This window comes from Belonocnema kinseyi, chromosome 9 (genome assembly GCF_010883055.1).
Source record: "Belonocnema kinseyi isolate 2016_QV_RU_SX_M_011 chromosome 9, B_treatae_v1, whole genome shotgun sequence".
NCBI classification, from domain to species: domain Eukaryota; kingdom Metazoa; phylum Arthropoda; class Insecta; order Hymenoptera; family Cynipidae; genus Belonocnema; species Belonocnema kinseyi.
Window position 1 is genome coordinate 89,626,707 of NC_046665.1, and position 13,956 is coordinate 89,640,662.

At 28.1% G+C, this 13,956-nt stretch overlaps 1 protein-coding gene across 1 annotated transcript; it reads left to right on the plus strand.

Moving 5' to 3' along the window:
• Positions 1 to 9,443: 9,443 nt before the first annotated feature.
• LOC117179846 lies at positions 9,444 to 11,200 on the plus strand. The gene is made up of 2 exons (XM_033371994.1): positions 9,444 to 10,399; positions 10,735 to 11,200. Exons 1-2 carry the CDS (start codon positions 9,576 to 9,578, stop codon positions 11,117 to 11,119), a joined length of 1,209 nt encoding a protein of 402 aa, XP_033227885.1. The 5' UTR covers positions 9,444 to 9,575; the 3' UTR covers positions 11,120 to 11,200.
• Positions 11,201 to 13,956: the final 2,756 nt, after the last annotated feature.

The following is a 13,956-nucleotide window of genomic DNA, read 5'->3' on the forward strand; positions in this document are numbered from 1 at the left end:
AATTTTCAATAATAAATATAAATGAATTATATTATATTAAATGTATGAGAAAATACTTACGAAAAATTTTTTTTTACAAGCTCGGTACAAAATATTAGATATTTTCTATAAAAGATTAATTAGAAAAATTGTAATTAAACATTTTCAAATCTACCTTTCAGTATACAATATGTAAAAATATTACAAATAAAACTAAGGAGGTTAGAAACTTTATTCAATCTCAGAAAGAATAAATAACACGAAATTCCAGCACAAATAATTCACGTTTATTTATTAAATTTTTATAAATTCGGAATGTATGAAGCAACAGCGAAACTCGAAATTCCTTACTGAGACTGAAGAGATTTCAAACAAACTTTGCAATAAAATTTCAGATTATAGTCATATAAAAATTAAAAATCATAAGATATATTTAAAAAAAATAATAATTCCTAAATAAATGAACTAATTTTAACATATTTAGTGTACGTCGGTGTCGCACAGATTTCAAGAGAAACTATTCAAATAATAAGTAATACATTTAACAAATTTTTAAACTTAAATTATGATTTTATAATTTCTCATTCAAAGCGTTTAGAATTGAACGCTTTTATTTTGAGTTCAAAAATCCAAAAATTAAATGATTTCAGATTAAAATGTCTGAGAACAATTTCGAAACGTTAAAAATGGACAATTTTATGATTTGCTTTTTCAAAAAATGGTTCATTTAAAATTCAATAAATTAAAAGTTAGGACTTTTGAATTTTAATAAATATAATTTCAAAACGACCTTATTTGGCAGTTCAAAATTGAAAAGTATTTTCGATACTATAAAGAAAAAGTTTCTGATATTCTAGAAATATATTTTTTTATTAACTCAAATTAAAATTTTGTAACATAAGAACCGATTAGAAAAATTCTTTTAGAATAAAAAAAGACAATGTCACCTTTATTTTCACCGTTCATTACATAACCATTTCCAATTCTGAACCTTTAAAATTTAATTATTCTAAAAAAAACGTTAAAAAATGAAAGTTATTGTAAGTGGGAAATGTTAAAAATGAAAATATGTATACTATAAATTTCTAGAAACTTGAAAAAAAATCCGAACATCATCTAAAAATAAACAAAATTAAGTCGCGAAATATTATGATATTAAAAAATTTTTCTAATGAAACCCTAAACATTTTCTATTCATTTAAGTGACTTTAATCGTTTACAAATTAGCAACTTTCAGATTGTCAATTATATTTTTTTAAATTCAACCGTATAAATTTTAATCGTAAAATTTCAATTACTTAGATTGCTGAAAGTGAATTTAAATCTTTTATCAATAAACTATTTTTAAATATTAAATTATACATTTGGAAATTTAAAAAGTTCAATTTTCTTCACAAAAATTAAATTCATAAGAAGGAAAAATTGAAAATGTAGTGTGCACCAAGTAAATTCTAAGTTCTAAAAATGAAACCATTATGAATTAAAGAAATTATTCCACTGTTCAATAGAAAAATAGTGTTTTTCTTTTTTAAACTATTAAAAATTTTTTTTTATTTTGAACGGATTTGAAAATAATCATTCATTTTTAAAGATTCACAATAAAAAATGTTTACATTTTGAGTGGTGAAATACAGGTGAATTTATTTTCTTATTTTACAAAAGTTCTTCCAATCAATTTTTAAGTTAAAAAACAATTATTCAAATTCAATAAAAATGAAAACTTATATAATGTTAGATGTTTTTGCTTTGTAATATTTAATTTTGTTCTCAATCTCAACTTTTTCCTCATGAAATTGTCCAAATTAAAAAATGTTAGTTTGAAAGTTTAGAATTTTCACCGCGTCTCTTTGAGATATTTTCTATTTTAAATTATTCAATTTTAAATGCTTTTATTCCGGAATTATAAAAGCTCAATTTTTTTAAATTCCATTCAAAATATAGTCCATTTTCTTATTTTACCCGAGTCGAAATATAGTCCCTATTTTGACGCTACAAGTGAAAGGTCTTGCAGCTATGTTCTTGAGTTTAACTAATGTCTTCTTTAAAGCTCCATTTGCTTCGTTGACATTTTAAGTTTTTTTAACGCTCTTAAATTTAAACACAATAAAACGTCCTCATAACAGCTAATTTGCTGTTTCCTCTAACCTCCATCACCACAGTTTGTGAAAACAAAAGTTTTAGTGGTTTTAAGTAATAAATATTCAAGTTGTAATATTGAAATGGCTTCAAGAGAAAAGAAGTTTACCCTGATTTGGTTGCTGCAAACAAAAGGCAAAAAGCAAACCAGTGCAACGATTTGAAAAATATTTCTGAAGAACCCAGATGCAAATATTATAATAAATTAAAAGTGTTATATAGAACAAATTTGAAAATTATTTCATTAATTTTCTTGCAAAATGTCCATATTACTTTTACCTTTTTAAAAAATTGAAATTATTTAAAACCATGACTCGGCAAATCTTGCAGTCAACAGCGTTTTTCTAAAATTTAGCGTTAATTATTTTAAAAATTTATTTTTTTATTTTTTGCTATTAACGGTGTTTTCTCAAATCACGGCAGTATGCATGTAGCTTCCAATTCTTTCTTTCTGTATGCCTGCCAGATTGAAAATGGATTCAGTTAATTATGTACTAAATGACAGAAATATTTGGCTCACTAAGAATTTCTTCGCTTTCACAATAAGAGCAAAAATTTCACCCATCAGAATAATGGGAACGTAAGCAAGTCCCAAAGATAATGCAATTTCGTAGACAATCAATCCCGCAAGTGGTAGCCAAGTGATAGATTCAACGTTTGCTTTGAGATAAGTTTTCAAGAAAAAAGAAATGAAATCTTCGAAATTGAAAAATAAAAGAAAACATAGGCTTATTTCAAAAAATCTACCCGCTACGCGGGCACAGTCTCGTCGCTCGCAAGTTTGAGCGCACCGAGGGCGCGCGACGGTTGGTTTTCGCGATTCGTGCTCGATTATGCATTTACCTCGCGTTACGCGCTCGTTTTCTGTATTTTCGCACATTCTTGCGCAAACATTTTAAAATTAAGACTCAAAACATTCAACACTGTAATTTTGTGATTGTGAATTCTCTTTCGTTAAAGAAGCTTAGCTCGAGAGTTTGAGTACACCTACGGCACGCGACTGAGGGCAATCACATTCCGCGCTTAGTCTTTGCATTTCTTCCGCATTCAGGCACAGACCTTTTAAAATCAAAGGTGAACGGACCGACAACTGTAATTTTGTGATTTTGAACTCTCTTTTGTTAAAGCTATTTTGGCTTTAACGAACACATTCTCATCACAAATCTCGTGCGTCAAAATTAAATCAGACTAATTCCTATTTCCTTGTTTTTATAATTTAAAAAATTTTTATTGTTGCTTTTTACGATTAACTAAAAACTACTGCGCTTCTGCATAGGGTCTAATACAGGAATATGTAATGTATGTCTAATATATAGGGTCCTATATAGAAGCTTATATCCTCTTCCGTCTTTTCTGTGTTTTTTCCAAGAAGTCAATTTTTTAATTTTTAATCTTATGTTTTACGATTAAAAGAAAATCTACTCTTCCTATCGAAAAATAATTAATAATGAATTAATAGATCTTTTTTGGCGTACACATTTTGTCTGGTAATTTAAGTTCATAGCTTTTGTCATTTTTACAAACGAATTTAATATTTTTGTTTAGAATGTTATTTTTTACGACTAAAAAAAACACTAACTGTCCTATCAAAAATTATAGCTCTTTTTTGGATGGACAAGATTTGTCTCATTTTTTCTCGTAGTTTATATCGAAAAGTGATTCATTCTTAATTTCTAATTCTTTCCAGGGCGCGCAATTTAAGCTTTTATTTTTTTTCGTATCTTGCATAGTTTGACTAAAAAATGGAATTTTTGCATTTTTCATTATTTTTGGTACGATCAAATTTGGAGTGTTCAACTTCTCGAGCAAATTAAAAAAGTTGTTATCATAGCGTTGTAGGGATTTCAAAAAGCAAATTTTTTCTTCTGACTTTTTTTCATATCATGCGTTGTTTGGCTTAAAATTTTCATTTAGTTCGTTTTTTTGGATTTTGAAAATGCTCAAACTCTGATAATTTTCTTTTTATGAAAAAAGTCAGAAGGATAAATTGTTTAAATTTGAAGTACTATGAACAACCTTGCATAGAATTTTTACATCTTGAAAAAGTGTGGTTTCAAAAATTTTTTGTGCGATCAAATTATGCATTTTCAACAGTTCGACCAAATTAAAAAAGTTGTTATCATAATCTCGTAGGGCTTTCAAAAAGCAAAGTTTTTCTTTTCTTGACATTTTTTTATATCATGCGTTGTTTGGCTTAAATTGTTCATTTTAGTTTGTTTTTCTGGATTTTGAAAATGCTATAACTCCAGTAATTTTTAAATTTTCAAAAAAAGTCATTAGGATAAATTGTTAAATTTCTTGAATTCTATAAATAAACGTACAGAGAATTTTTGAATTTCAAAAGAAATGTTTGTAAAAAATATTCAAAATGTGTGCACTTTTTGAATTTTTATCCAAAATGGCCGGCTAACGAACTTGACCTTTAGTTTAGGACACTAAAAATATGTACATACCAAAGAGCAATCTAATAGATTAATTTTTTCTAAAGTTATCGTGTTTACAGACAGACAGACCGACATGAATAAAGATAGGTATACAAACATATAGACATATAGACATAAGACATACAGACAGACAGGCACATTCGTTAAAACCTGTTTTTCGGATTCATGGGGTCTCAAAACGTGGACATTTGACAAAAACTGGAGGGGTCAAATCATACTCAAATCTAATATCTTCTCTGATGAGAATGTAAAAAGGATAATCAAAATTTGCCTAATGCAGGTATGTTATTCATATTTTTATATATATAAGGTTCATGCGTTATATTAAATACTTCCTGTGAAGCTTATTATTTTGTATTTTCGATTTTATTTTCAGAATTCGAACCTAGTTTAATTTAATAGATTTTATATAAATTTAATTCTTAAGTTTCTAATGCTCAGTTTGATCGGCTTAAGTTACTTATATCAAACATATTTTTTAAATGCAGACCATTAAAAAATGTAAAACATTGAAAAGTAAAATTTAACAAACAAATATTCTCTGTGCATTAATTCTTGTAAGAGCTTAGCAATATATTGTTGGTAGGCAAAACTATGTTGGTATATAAAAGAAGATATCATTTTACATCTGTTTTCAATAGAAGCTGCTTGGAAATTTCGTGAATGTTTACATTTACATATTAAAATTTAATTCAATAATTATCACTGACAGTTGCCAAGTAACCAAGTAACAGTAACCAAGAGTTTCCAATGTTTTGAGGTGCACTCTCCATCCTCGAATAGAGCAATTTATTTTTATTCTCCGTGCTTTTTTTGTTTTTTGTAGTGAAACTTAAAATTTTAATTGAATATTAAAGCTGTTTCAAAACTATTTCTAGCAATAAGGACCATCAGCGTTCCTAGCCAGTAATAGTAATTTTTAACCTTATGAAAATGTCACGACAATAATAATAAAGTTGTCTTTCTTTCAATAAGATGTTTATGCATTTCGTGGCAAGTATTATATGCCTGAAGTCCTCAACGTTCAAATAAGTGAAATTTTCATTTGATTGCCGTGAAAATAAAATAAGTGATATATTTTATTTTTATTTCGAATGAAAATAACCTAACGTTTAATACCAATTTTATTTATTTTAAACTTTGTCATAACTTTAGGTTGATGCATCCGATTTTTCATGATGGCCTGAGTCCGAAAAACAGGTTTTCCGATGGTGTCTCATGAGTGTTGCGATTATCGTTACAAATTTACTTAAAAGCATTTTAAGCTAGTAAGCGTTATTTTTTTTTCAATCGTGAAAAGTAAAAATGAAAATGAACAAATAAAAATTAAAAAGTTTGGATTCTATAAATTTGAAACTACATAAAAAATAAGATTAAAAATTAAAAAATTATTGTTTGGGAGAAACCAGATTAAGTAAAATACAATTTTAATTAAGAAAATGGTTCTTTTAAATTATATATACAAAGTTGCTCAGAAACACTTAACGCTAAGAAGCATAATTTTTATTTTAATCGTAAAAAATAACATTGAAAATGAGCAAATAACATTTTCAACGACACAAGATATGAAAAAAATAAAAGAACACCCGTGTGGAAATTTTGTAATGGGTCTGAAGCGGGCTCAAGTCTGGAAAAATAGGGCCTGGCCTGATGATCAAGCCTGGGTTGAGCTGGAATGAAATGGTAAATCTGGCCGGGGCCAGAGACATTCTTCTACCTCAATATTTAACAACATAACGTCAATTTCTACCAAAAACATAATGAATATTGTAAACTTCCCCTATATATATTTAAATTTGTGCGAAAATTGTTTAAATTCACATTAAAAAATTGAAAAATGTATATATTTCGCACATGAGACAAAAATAAAGTTGACGTGTTCCGTCAAAAAATGTTCAAAAAAATTAATGGGGGTGGCCACCCCTAAAATTTCTCATTCAGTGTCTATGTTAATATATACTTTACATGCACAATACAAATCAGGAAATTAGTTTTTTGAAGAAGGAAGTAAAATAAGGTACAGCTAACATGAACGAACAATTTACGTGGGGGTACACAACCCCCTTATTATGTACAGAATTGTAAAATAAGATTAAACTCGAGCAAAAAAATCCGAAGAAAATACGTGTTGTAAACAACAAAAATATGACGGTATCTATATATTTTTAGGAAAAGAAAAGGGAATCGAAGAGGGTAATTTCTCCTAAATTGTTTCACATTATTAACCTTTATAATTAATTCTTGTGTGCATTATTTTCAAAGTTTGTTTAATTTTAATGTATTCGATATGCTGTGAATGAATTACCTTTTTCGCAGGATAAAATTAATCACTTAATGTGCAATAATAGAACAGCTGATAACGGATATTGAATCTTTTATGTCATTCCTGTTGGAATAATTTTAAAATTTAACATTTTATCAAATTATATATTATCATCTTTACCTTTCCTTGTCTTACTTTCATGATAGAAATGATAAATGCAATGTATTGCGTCTGTTTTAAGTGCTTTTGGCATCATAAAATTGTAAAAACTTTTAGAAAGCAACTATGATGAAAATTTTTTTTTGGTAGATCGGATGAAGCCAACAGCTACGTCTGTCTCATCGTGATGAATATTTGTATAAACAATAGTTATCGTTTGTTATAGATGCTATTAAATCTAGATGAATATAGCCAAAATAGATCCAGCCGGAGAAATCGCCCAATCTTCTAAAAAGGAAATTGCTTGCCAAATAAAATTTTTGTGGAAGATTCGATGAATTCAACTGCAACATTTGCCTTATCTTTAATATTTTTTGAATAAATTAGAGCTAACCTTGTGATTAATTTTCTTCATACGAATTTTTTCAAATTATGAAAATATCTCAATGACTTCAAGTAATGTAATGATAAATTATATATATTGGCTTAAAAATCCTAGTACATCAAACTCTCGCTTTCGTCCACCCCGTTCAAGCGGCCCATACTGTTTACGTTTCTGTCCCTCCGAAATCAGTCCAAGGCCATTTGAGGGCAACATCAAAGTTTCAGCTAATAGGTTAACGGTCTAAAATATTGTAAACACTTTTATTGTTTGTCAAGATTTAAGCCACTAATTATCAGAATATTGCCTCTGAGGGAGAAATTCCTGATTTAAAAAATACAAATTTTGTTAAAAGATTAATAAACTATATAATAACTTTAATTTAGAATACAATATAGTTATGCTTATTTTTGAATTTTCATTAGAAAATCTAGAAGAAAAAACAGAAAAACGTCCAGACCAATCTTTAAAATAAAAAAATAAATTATAAAAAATACAGGTCCAGATTGAAAAAATCTATTTGTTTAAAAATATTAGATTTATATTATTAAATAAATAGTTGAAGTGGATTTTAGTATACTTTGTTTCAAAGTTAAAGAAAAGGCCCAAATTTTACCTTCCGTATGAATTTTCATATTTTTGTTTAATATGCAGTATAAGCATTTGAATAAAGGTACTTTTTTATGAACATACAGTTTTTTTTTAATTTTCTTGAAAACTTTGCATGTCATATTGAAATAAAAAAATATGTATTGAATAATTTGATTGTTACACAAGAAAAAAAATGTTTTACGTCAAAAAAAATGTTTTACGTGAAAGAAAAATTCGACGGCAAATATGTGTGGAATGCCCCATATATATACGAAAAATTTAATCAATATTTTCCAAAGCAAAGTAACGAAATAGTGTCATTAGTGAACAGTCGTAAAAAATAGTGTAATCAGTTTAATTTTTTTTAAATCGTAGCAAAACAGTATCTCTGCATGTCAAAGTTGGGATCATTGCACAAAGGAAACAAATAAAAACCTTAACACAAATAATCGGTAAACGGATAAGAAGACATCGGGGAATGGGATATATAACATTTAAAGAGTTTGTGAATATTTAGGAATATTCCGGAATATTTAGGAATATTCGGAATATGATGAATACCAAGAATATAATGGGAATATTTGATAAGTATACCAGGAATATTTGGAGTAGTCCACCCCACCCAGTAAGCACTATCAACGTACAAATAATGAAAATTGATTACGTCTTATTGAACAGCTATCTATTATTTCAAAGAACATAAACTTCATACAATGCTATCTATAAAAATATCGTCAAGCCATCAAACCATGATGCCTTTGATTTGTTTACAATTGAAAATAGCACATCTCTGGAGTTAAACAAGATAATCATATCTGTACCTAGAAAGTTCAATGCACATAAGGATCTGAACGTTCGGATGGACGTAATACTTTTCTTAAGTCTATATTTTATCAAAAAATCTTGTTCCAACTGCAAATATAAATAAACCGTAAAAACTAGAGATTTCTTTTTCACAGTATTATTTGTTGGTGTCCTGTGTTTGAATAGTATTACTTCATGTTGTTATTTTCAGTGTGAAAAAAATAATCTGGGCTCCCACCAACGCTTTCATTTTAATACCAGCCAACACTTTCTTTTCTGATACTTGTTTTAATACAAAAAATTATCCTTAAAATAATACTTTCTTTTATCAAAAATTTAAAGAATACGTATTCTAATGATATGCCTACATTTTTATTAAATCAACTTATGACTCATTTTTTATCTTAAACATTTATATGTATAAAAATGAACTTGAAAATACTTATTGAATAGATTTTAAAAAATTCCGGTTTTTGAACGTAGGACTTTCACCCCATTTCAGTCGCCTTTCGATTTCGACCGGTACTACTCGCTGGACCCAGTTCCACCAGCGAGAGTAGAGTGAGCCTGCCCAGAATGTGAATGACCAGATTCGCGTCGGCGCAGAAGCCGAAAGGACTCTTATCCTATCTCATATTTCAGCTAGCTTATTATAGGCGAGCTTACTCTACTTTCATCAGTGTAACTGGGTCCTCTCTTAATAAAGTGTATCGCTCATTATTTTTACTTTCCTGTATTTATTTTTTGAAATAAAAGTTTGAACTATACTGAAGAAACTATATATAATATCCACGTGATTATCAGTAGTAATCGCACAATGAAAGAACAAATTTTAGAGCCCGAAAAGTGCCTTGAAATCATCAAGAAAAAAATGTGTTTGGATTCTGTGAACGGTTTTTCCTATACCTATGAATTTAAACCTCCAAAGGAATCTTCAGGGTTATTGGGACAGTACTTCAATCTGAAAGTGAGACTTGTAAAACGAAACTCATCAGAAGTACAAAAATTGAATTTCTTTATTAAGATGTTTCCTAAGAAAGGAGTCCAATATAATTTTGTCAAAGCGAGTGGGTGTTTTGAAATAGAACTTGGCCTCTACGAGAAAATATTTCCAAAAATTTTGACTTCAAAGGAGACAAATTTAGTTCCTGCATGCTTCCTGTGTCAAAAAGATTTTGCTCTGGTTTTTGAAGATATGACCTCTCAAGGATATAGGATTCTGGACAAGTTTCAGTATCTCCAACTGGAGCATTTTTTAATAATTCTCAAACATATTGCACGATTTCACGCCAAATCGTTGATTTTTGAGGAGAAAAACAAGAGAACAGTCCTGGAGTTGTGTCATGCAAATGAAGTTTTAATTAACAATTATAATATTGGTTGTCAAACAAATTTTAACGAAATTTTTAAAAATTTGTTTATACTGGTGGATTTAATCCGTGATATTGACTCTGAAAAGAAGGAGAAATTTAAAGCTAAGATTGATAGAATTTCTTCTGATTATTATGAAAAGACTTCGTTTTCGAGAAAGTCCAGAAATGTTTTGTGTCATGGTGATTTGTGGAATAATAATATCTTGTTTAAAAATAACAAAAATGGAAAAGATGACCAAATTTGTTTCGTCGATTTCCAAATGGCAAGGTGAGTGTGGAAATTGACCCTTTCTAGATTACAGTCGACGCTATTTACGTAATTTTTCTGGAAACGATGTCCCCCCTCTTTTGAGTATGATCTTGATGCGTGGTGCTTGATGCGAATTATTTCGCTCGCTATGTACGTTTCCGCGCGGTCGTGGAGGGGGTAGAGCTCGACCGAGAGTGAGGGAAAACGGCAAGGTAAGTAGCGTCGACTATATCATATATTTGGGGCTTCTAATTTGAATTTTGAAGTTTTTTTTTGATCTTGCAAGCTCAATTTTTTGCTAGAAATCTTATAATTTTCATATTTTAATTGTTAATTCTTGTTCATTTTTTCAGATACTGTCCTCCTGCGTTCGATCTACTATTTTTTCTTTATTGTACAACCTCAAGGCAGTTTCGCAAGGAACACTCCACAGAAATTTTATTTTCGCAATACTATGAGACTTTAACTGAATGTTTAAAAGAAGCTCAAATAGATTTAACTGCAATTTTTTCGTGGAATGACTTCATAGAGTCAATGGCAGAAAGTAAATTGAGTTGCATGATATATGGGTGTTCAATCAGCTCTGTTTGTCTTCTCGGACCTGATGCATCAGTTCAGATTAGCAAAGAATCATTGTCGATGTCTAAAATTCTTTGTAAAGAATTTAGGGGAAATGAAAAATACAGAGAAAGAATGCTTGATAGTATGTTAGATTTGTATGATCAACTTATGAATTAATGTTCAGTATTAACATGTAAAATTCATGCATTAAAAAAATCATAATTATAAGTTTTCCATGTTCAATCCTATTGCTATAACAATTTTTGAATTTTATTTTTATGTTGCAATAAATATAATTATAAATTTTTATCAATTTGCTTTTTGATTATTAGATTTACTCAATTTACCGTTTCATTTATAATATTACTTGAAAATATTTGGTCACATATTATTAATAGTGCATTGATGATATATCGTCATATATACATGTCTTCATGCAGAGTACACTTTCGAAAAAAGTGAATTAAAAAAAAATGTTTTCAAAATGATTTTTAGTGATAAAAAGAACTTCGGTATGTAAAAATGCTTAACTTAACGTCAAGGATACAACAAAACAAAACAAAAATAATGTAAATGAATTTTTTTAAATGAGGAATAGCATAACAAAAAATATATCCCAGGTATAAAAATATAAATTTTATTTTATATTTATTGAATAAAAAAGATTTTAACTATTTTTTAAAAACTATTTATCAATTTTCGATTGCAGTTTAAGTCTCTTGAAAATATATTTACATCTTTTAAAACAAGCTAAAGTGATTCAAATTCTTTAAAATTCCCATAAACCATTGAAATAATGAAAAAAGTTCTAGGCATGTTTTTAAATTTCCTAAAAAATGTCAAAACCTTTGATATCTTTTAAAATCCCTTGAAACTTTGTAAAGCTCTTGAGAGTGTTTTCAAATCTTTTACAATAACTTTATATATTTCAAATCGTTCGAAAACACATTAAATTACTGGAAAACGTTAAAAAGATCTTTTTAATATTTAAAAATAATCTGAAATATTTAACATCCTTTTACAATTTTCAAAAATTTTTAAAGATCTTAAAAATGCCAAGAAATATAAAAAAATAATTAAAAGAATGTTAAATATTGTGATTATTTAATCCATTTATCCTCAGGATAAATTCAATAAAAACTTTAAAACATTTTTTTAAAATCCATTGACGTACGTAGAAGTAAGTAATTTTATAATAATACAAGTAAAATTAAAAAATCAAAAAGAATCCCAGAATTAAATACACACAGGATAAATTAATAAGAATTCAGGGTGAATTTCAAAATAATAATTTAAAATCTCTTTAAATCTTAGAAAACCTACAAAATACTTCACTTCTCTTGAATAAATTCTTTGAAATCCACTAAATTTACTTATTTGTATAACTTTCATAAGTGAGATAAATCAAAAAATATTTTTTAACTTACCAAAAAAATATAAAATTATCTATTCTATTTAGAGGTTATATTTTATTGATTATTTTATTTAGATAATGCTTTTTTTGAACATTAGTCTATTCAATAGAATTAAAATGAAAATCATTGCAACGTATTACAATGATACAGTCCATAGTTTTATTAATATAATTAGTGAATACCAAAATTTCCTGTCTGTGAAATATGAAAAATATGAAAAAGTATTACTGCCCAATAGATTGGTGAAAAGAAAGCTTCTCTTAAAAAATATAAAGGCTTTTCCGTTTTCTCAAAACTGTTTAAGTAAAAAACTGCAAGAAATTAAATCATATTTAATATACCAAATCATTTGGACGATTATTTAGGACACTAAGAAGAGTTGTACGAAAAAAATTGAAATATATTTCCCCTCTAAGTGTTTTGCGTCTATAGGCAATTCCATTTTTTCAGTTACATTTAGAGATTTGAATTTTACATGATTTGTTTAACATAATATCGCTAGCTAAAAACTCTTGAAGTTGGCTTAACTTTATATTTGAGTACCAATGCATATTTAACAAATTTGCTGCAAATTTTATAATATTCAACGAAACAGTTCTCTTATTATTGTAATTATTTATTTAAGAATGCTTATTCACAAGCTGAAAACATTTTTTGTTTTTGAAAAAAGTTTACGGTATCTACAAATTTGTAAAGTAAATACTTTTGCTTACGCTGATGTCACAAATGTGTTGTTGACAGTTTATTATTGTAGAGTGAATAACAATGGCAATACATAAGGAAGCTGATTGACAACAAGAATCATACAATTTTTGGGGTCAAGATAATTCACTCAATTATAATATATATGATAAATAATTCTTAAGAATTTTTTCTATTGATGTATTTACTGCATAACCTGTTGTATTCGCTAGTGAAAACTGCAGTTGATGCGATTTTAAGCCTTTATTTAATGAAAAAATAAAATTATTGTTTCTAGCATTTTTATCTTAGAATAAGGTAAGAAAGTCGCGGTGTTTTCGAATTTTTAAACATATTTTTAACTATTCAGTTAAAGAGAGGCAATTAATATTTCAAGTTAATACAAATCATTGTTAGCATAAAGGACCCCGCACAATTTACATTTAAATGCGGCCCCGGTCAAATTGGCTGAAATTGCAATATAATATAGTCCAAAGCCTCCTGATCAAAAAATCCTTATGGCTACTAGTCTAAAAAATCAAAAGTTTTCAAGATAGGTGGGGCTGAACGCGACAAATATGACCACAAACGAATCTTGTGTCCCGATTGAAACCGAACTTGAAACTTTAAGATAAGGTGCAGATTTTTCTATAAACTGTGATCAGCATAATCACTGACATTACTAGAAACACTGGTAAGACCAGTCCCGCTAATATGGGCAATAAAATGGTGCTGTCCAGGTAATAATGAGCGAAATCATGGCGCTGTCCTGGCAATGTAAATACTGTTCGAAATATTAAAGGTAAAAGACAGTTCAGTCAATGAATACAAGACTCAAGATCAGTCTAATTATCAAAGGAAAAACCAGTCCAGCAACTAAAGGCAATGTAATGGGACGGACCTGGCAAAGTGAAGATT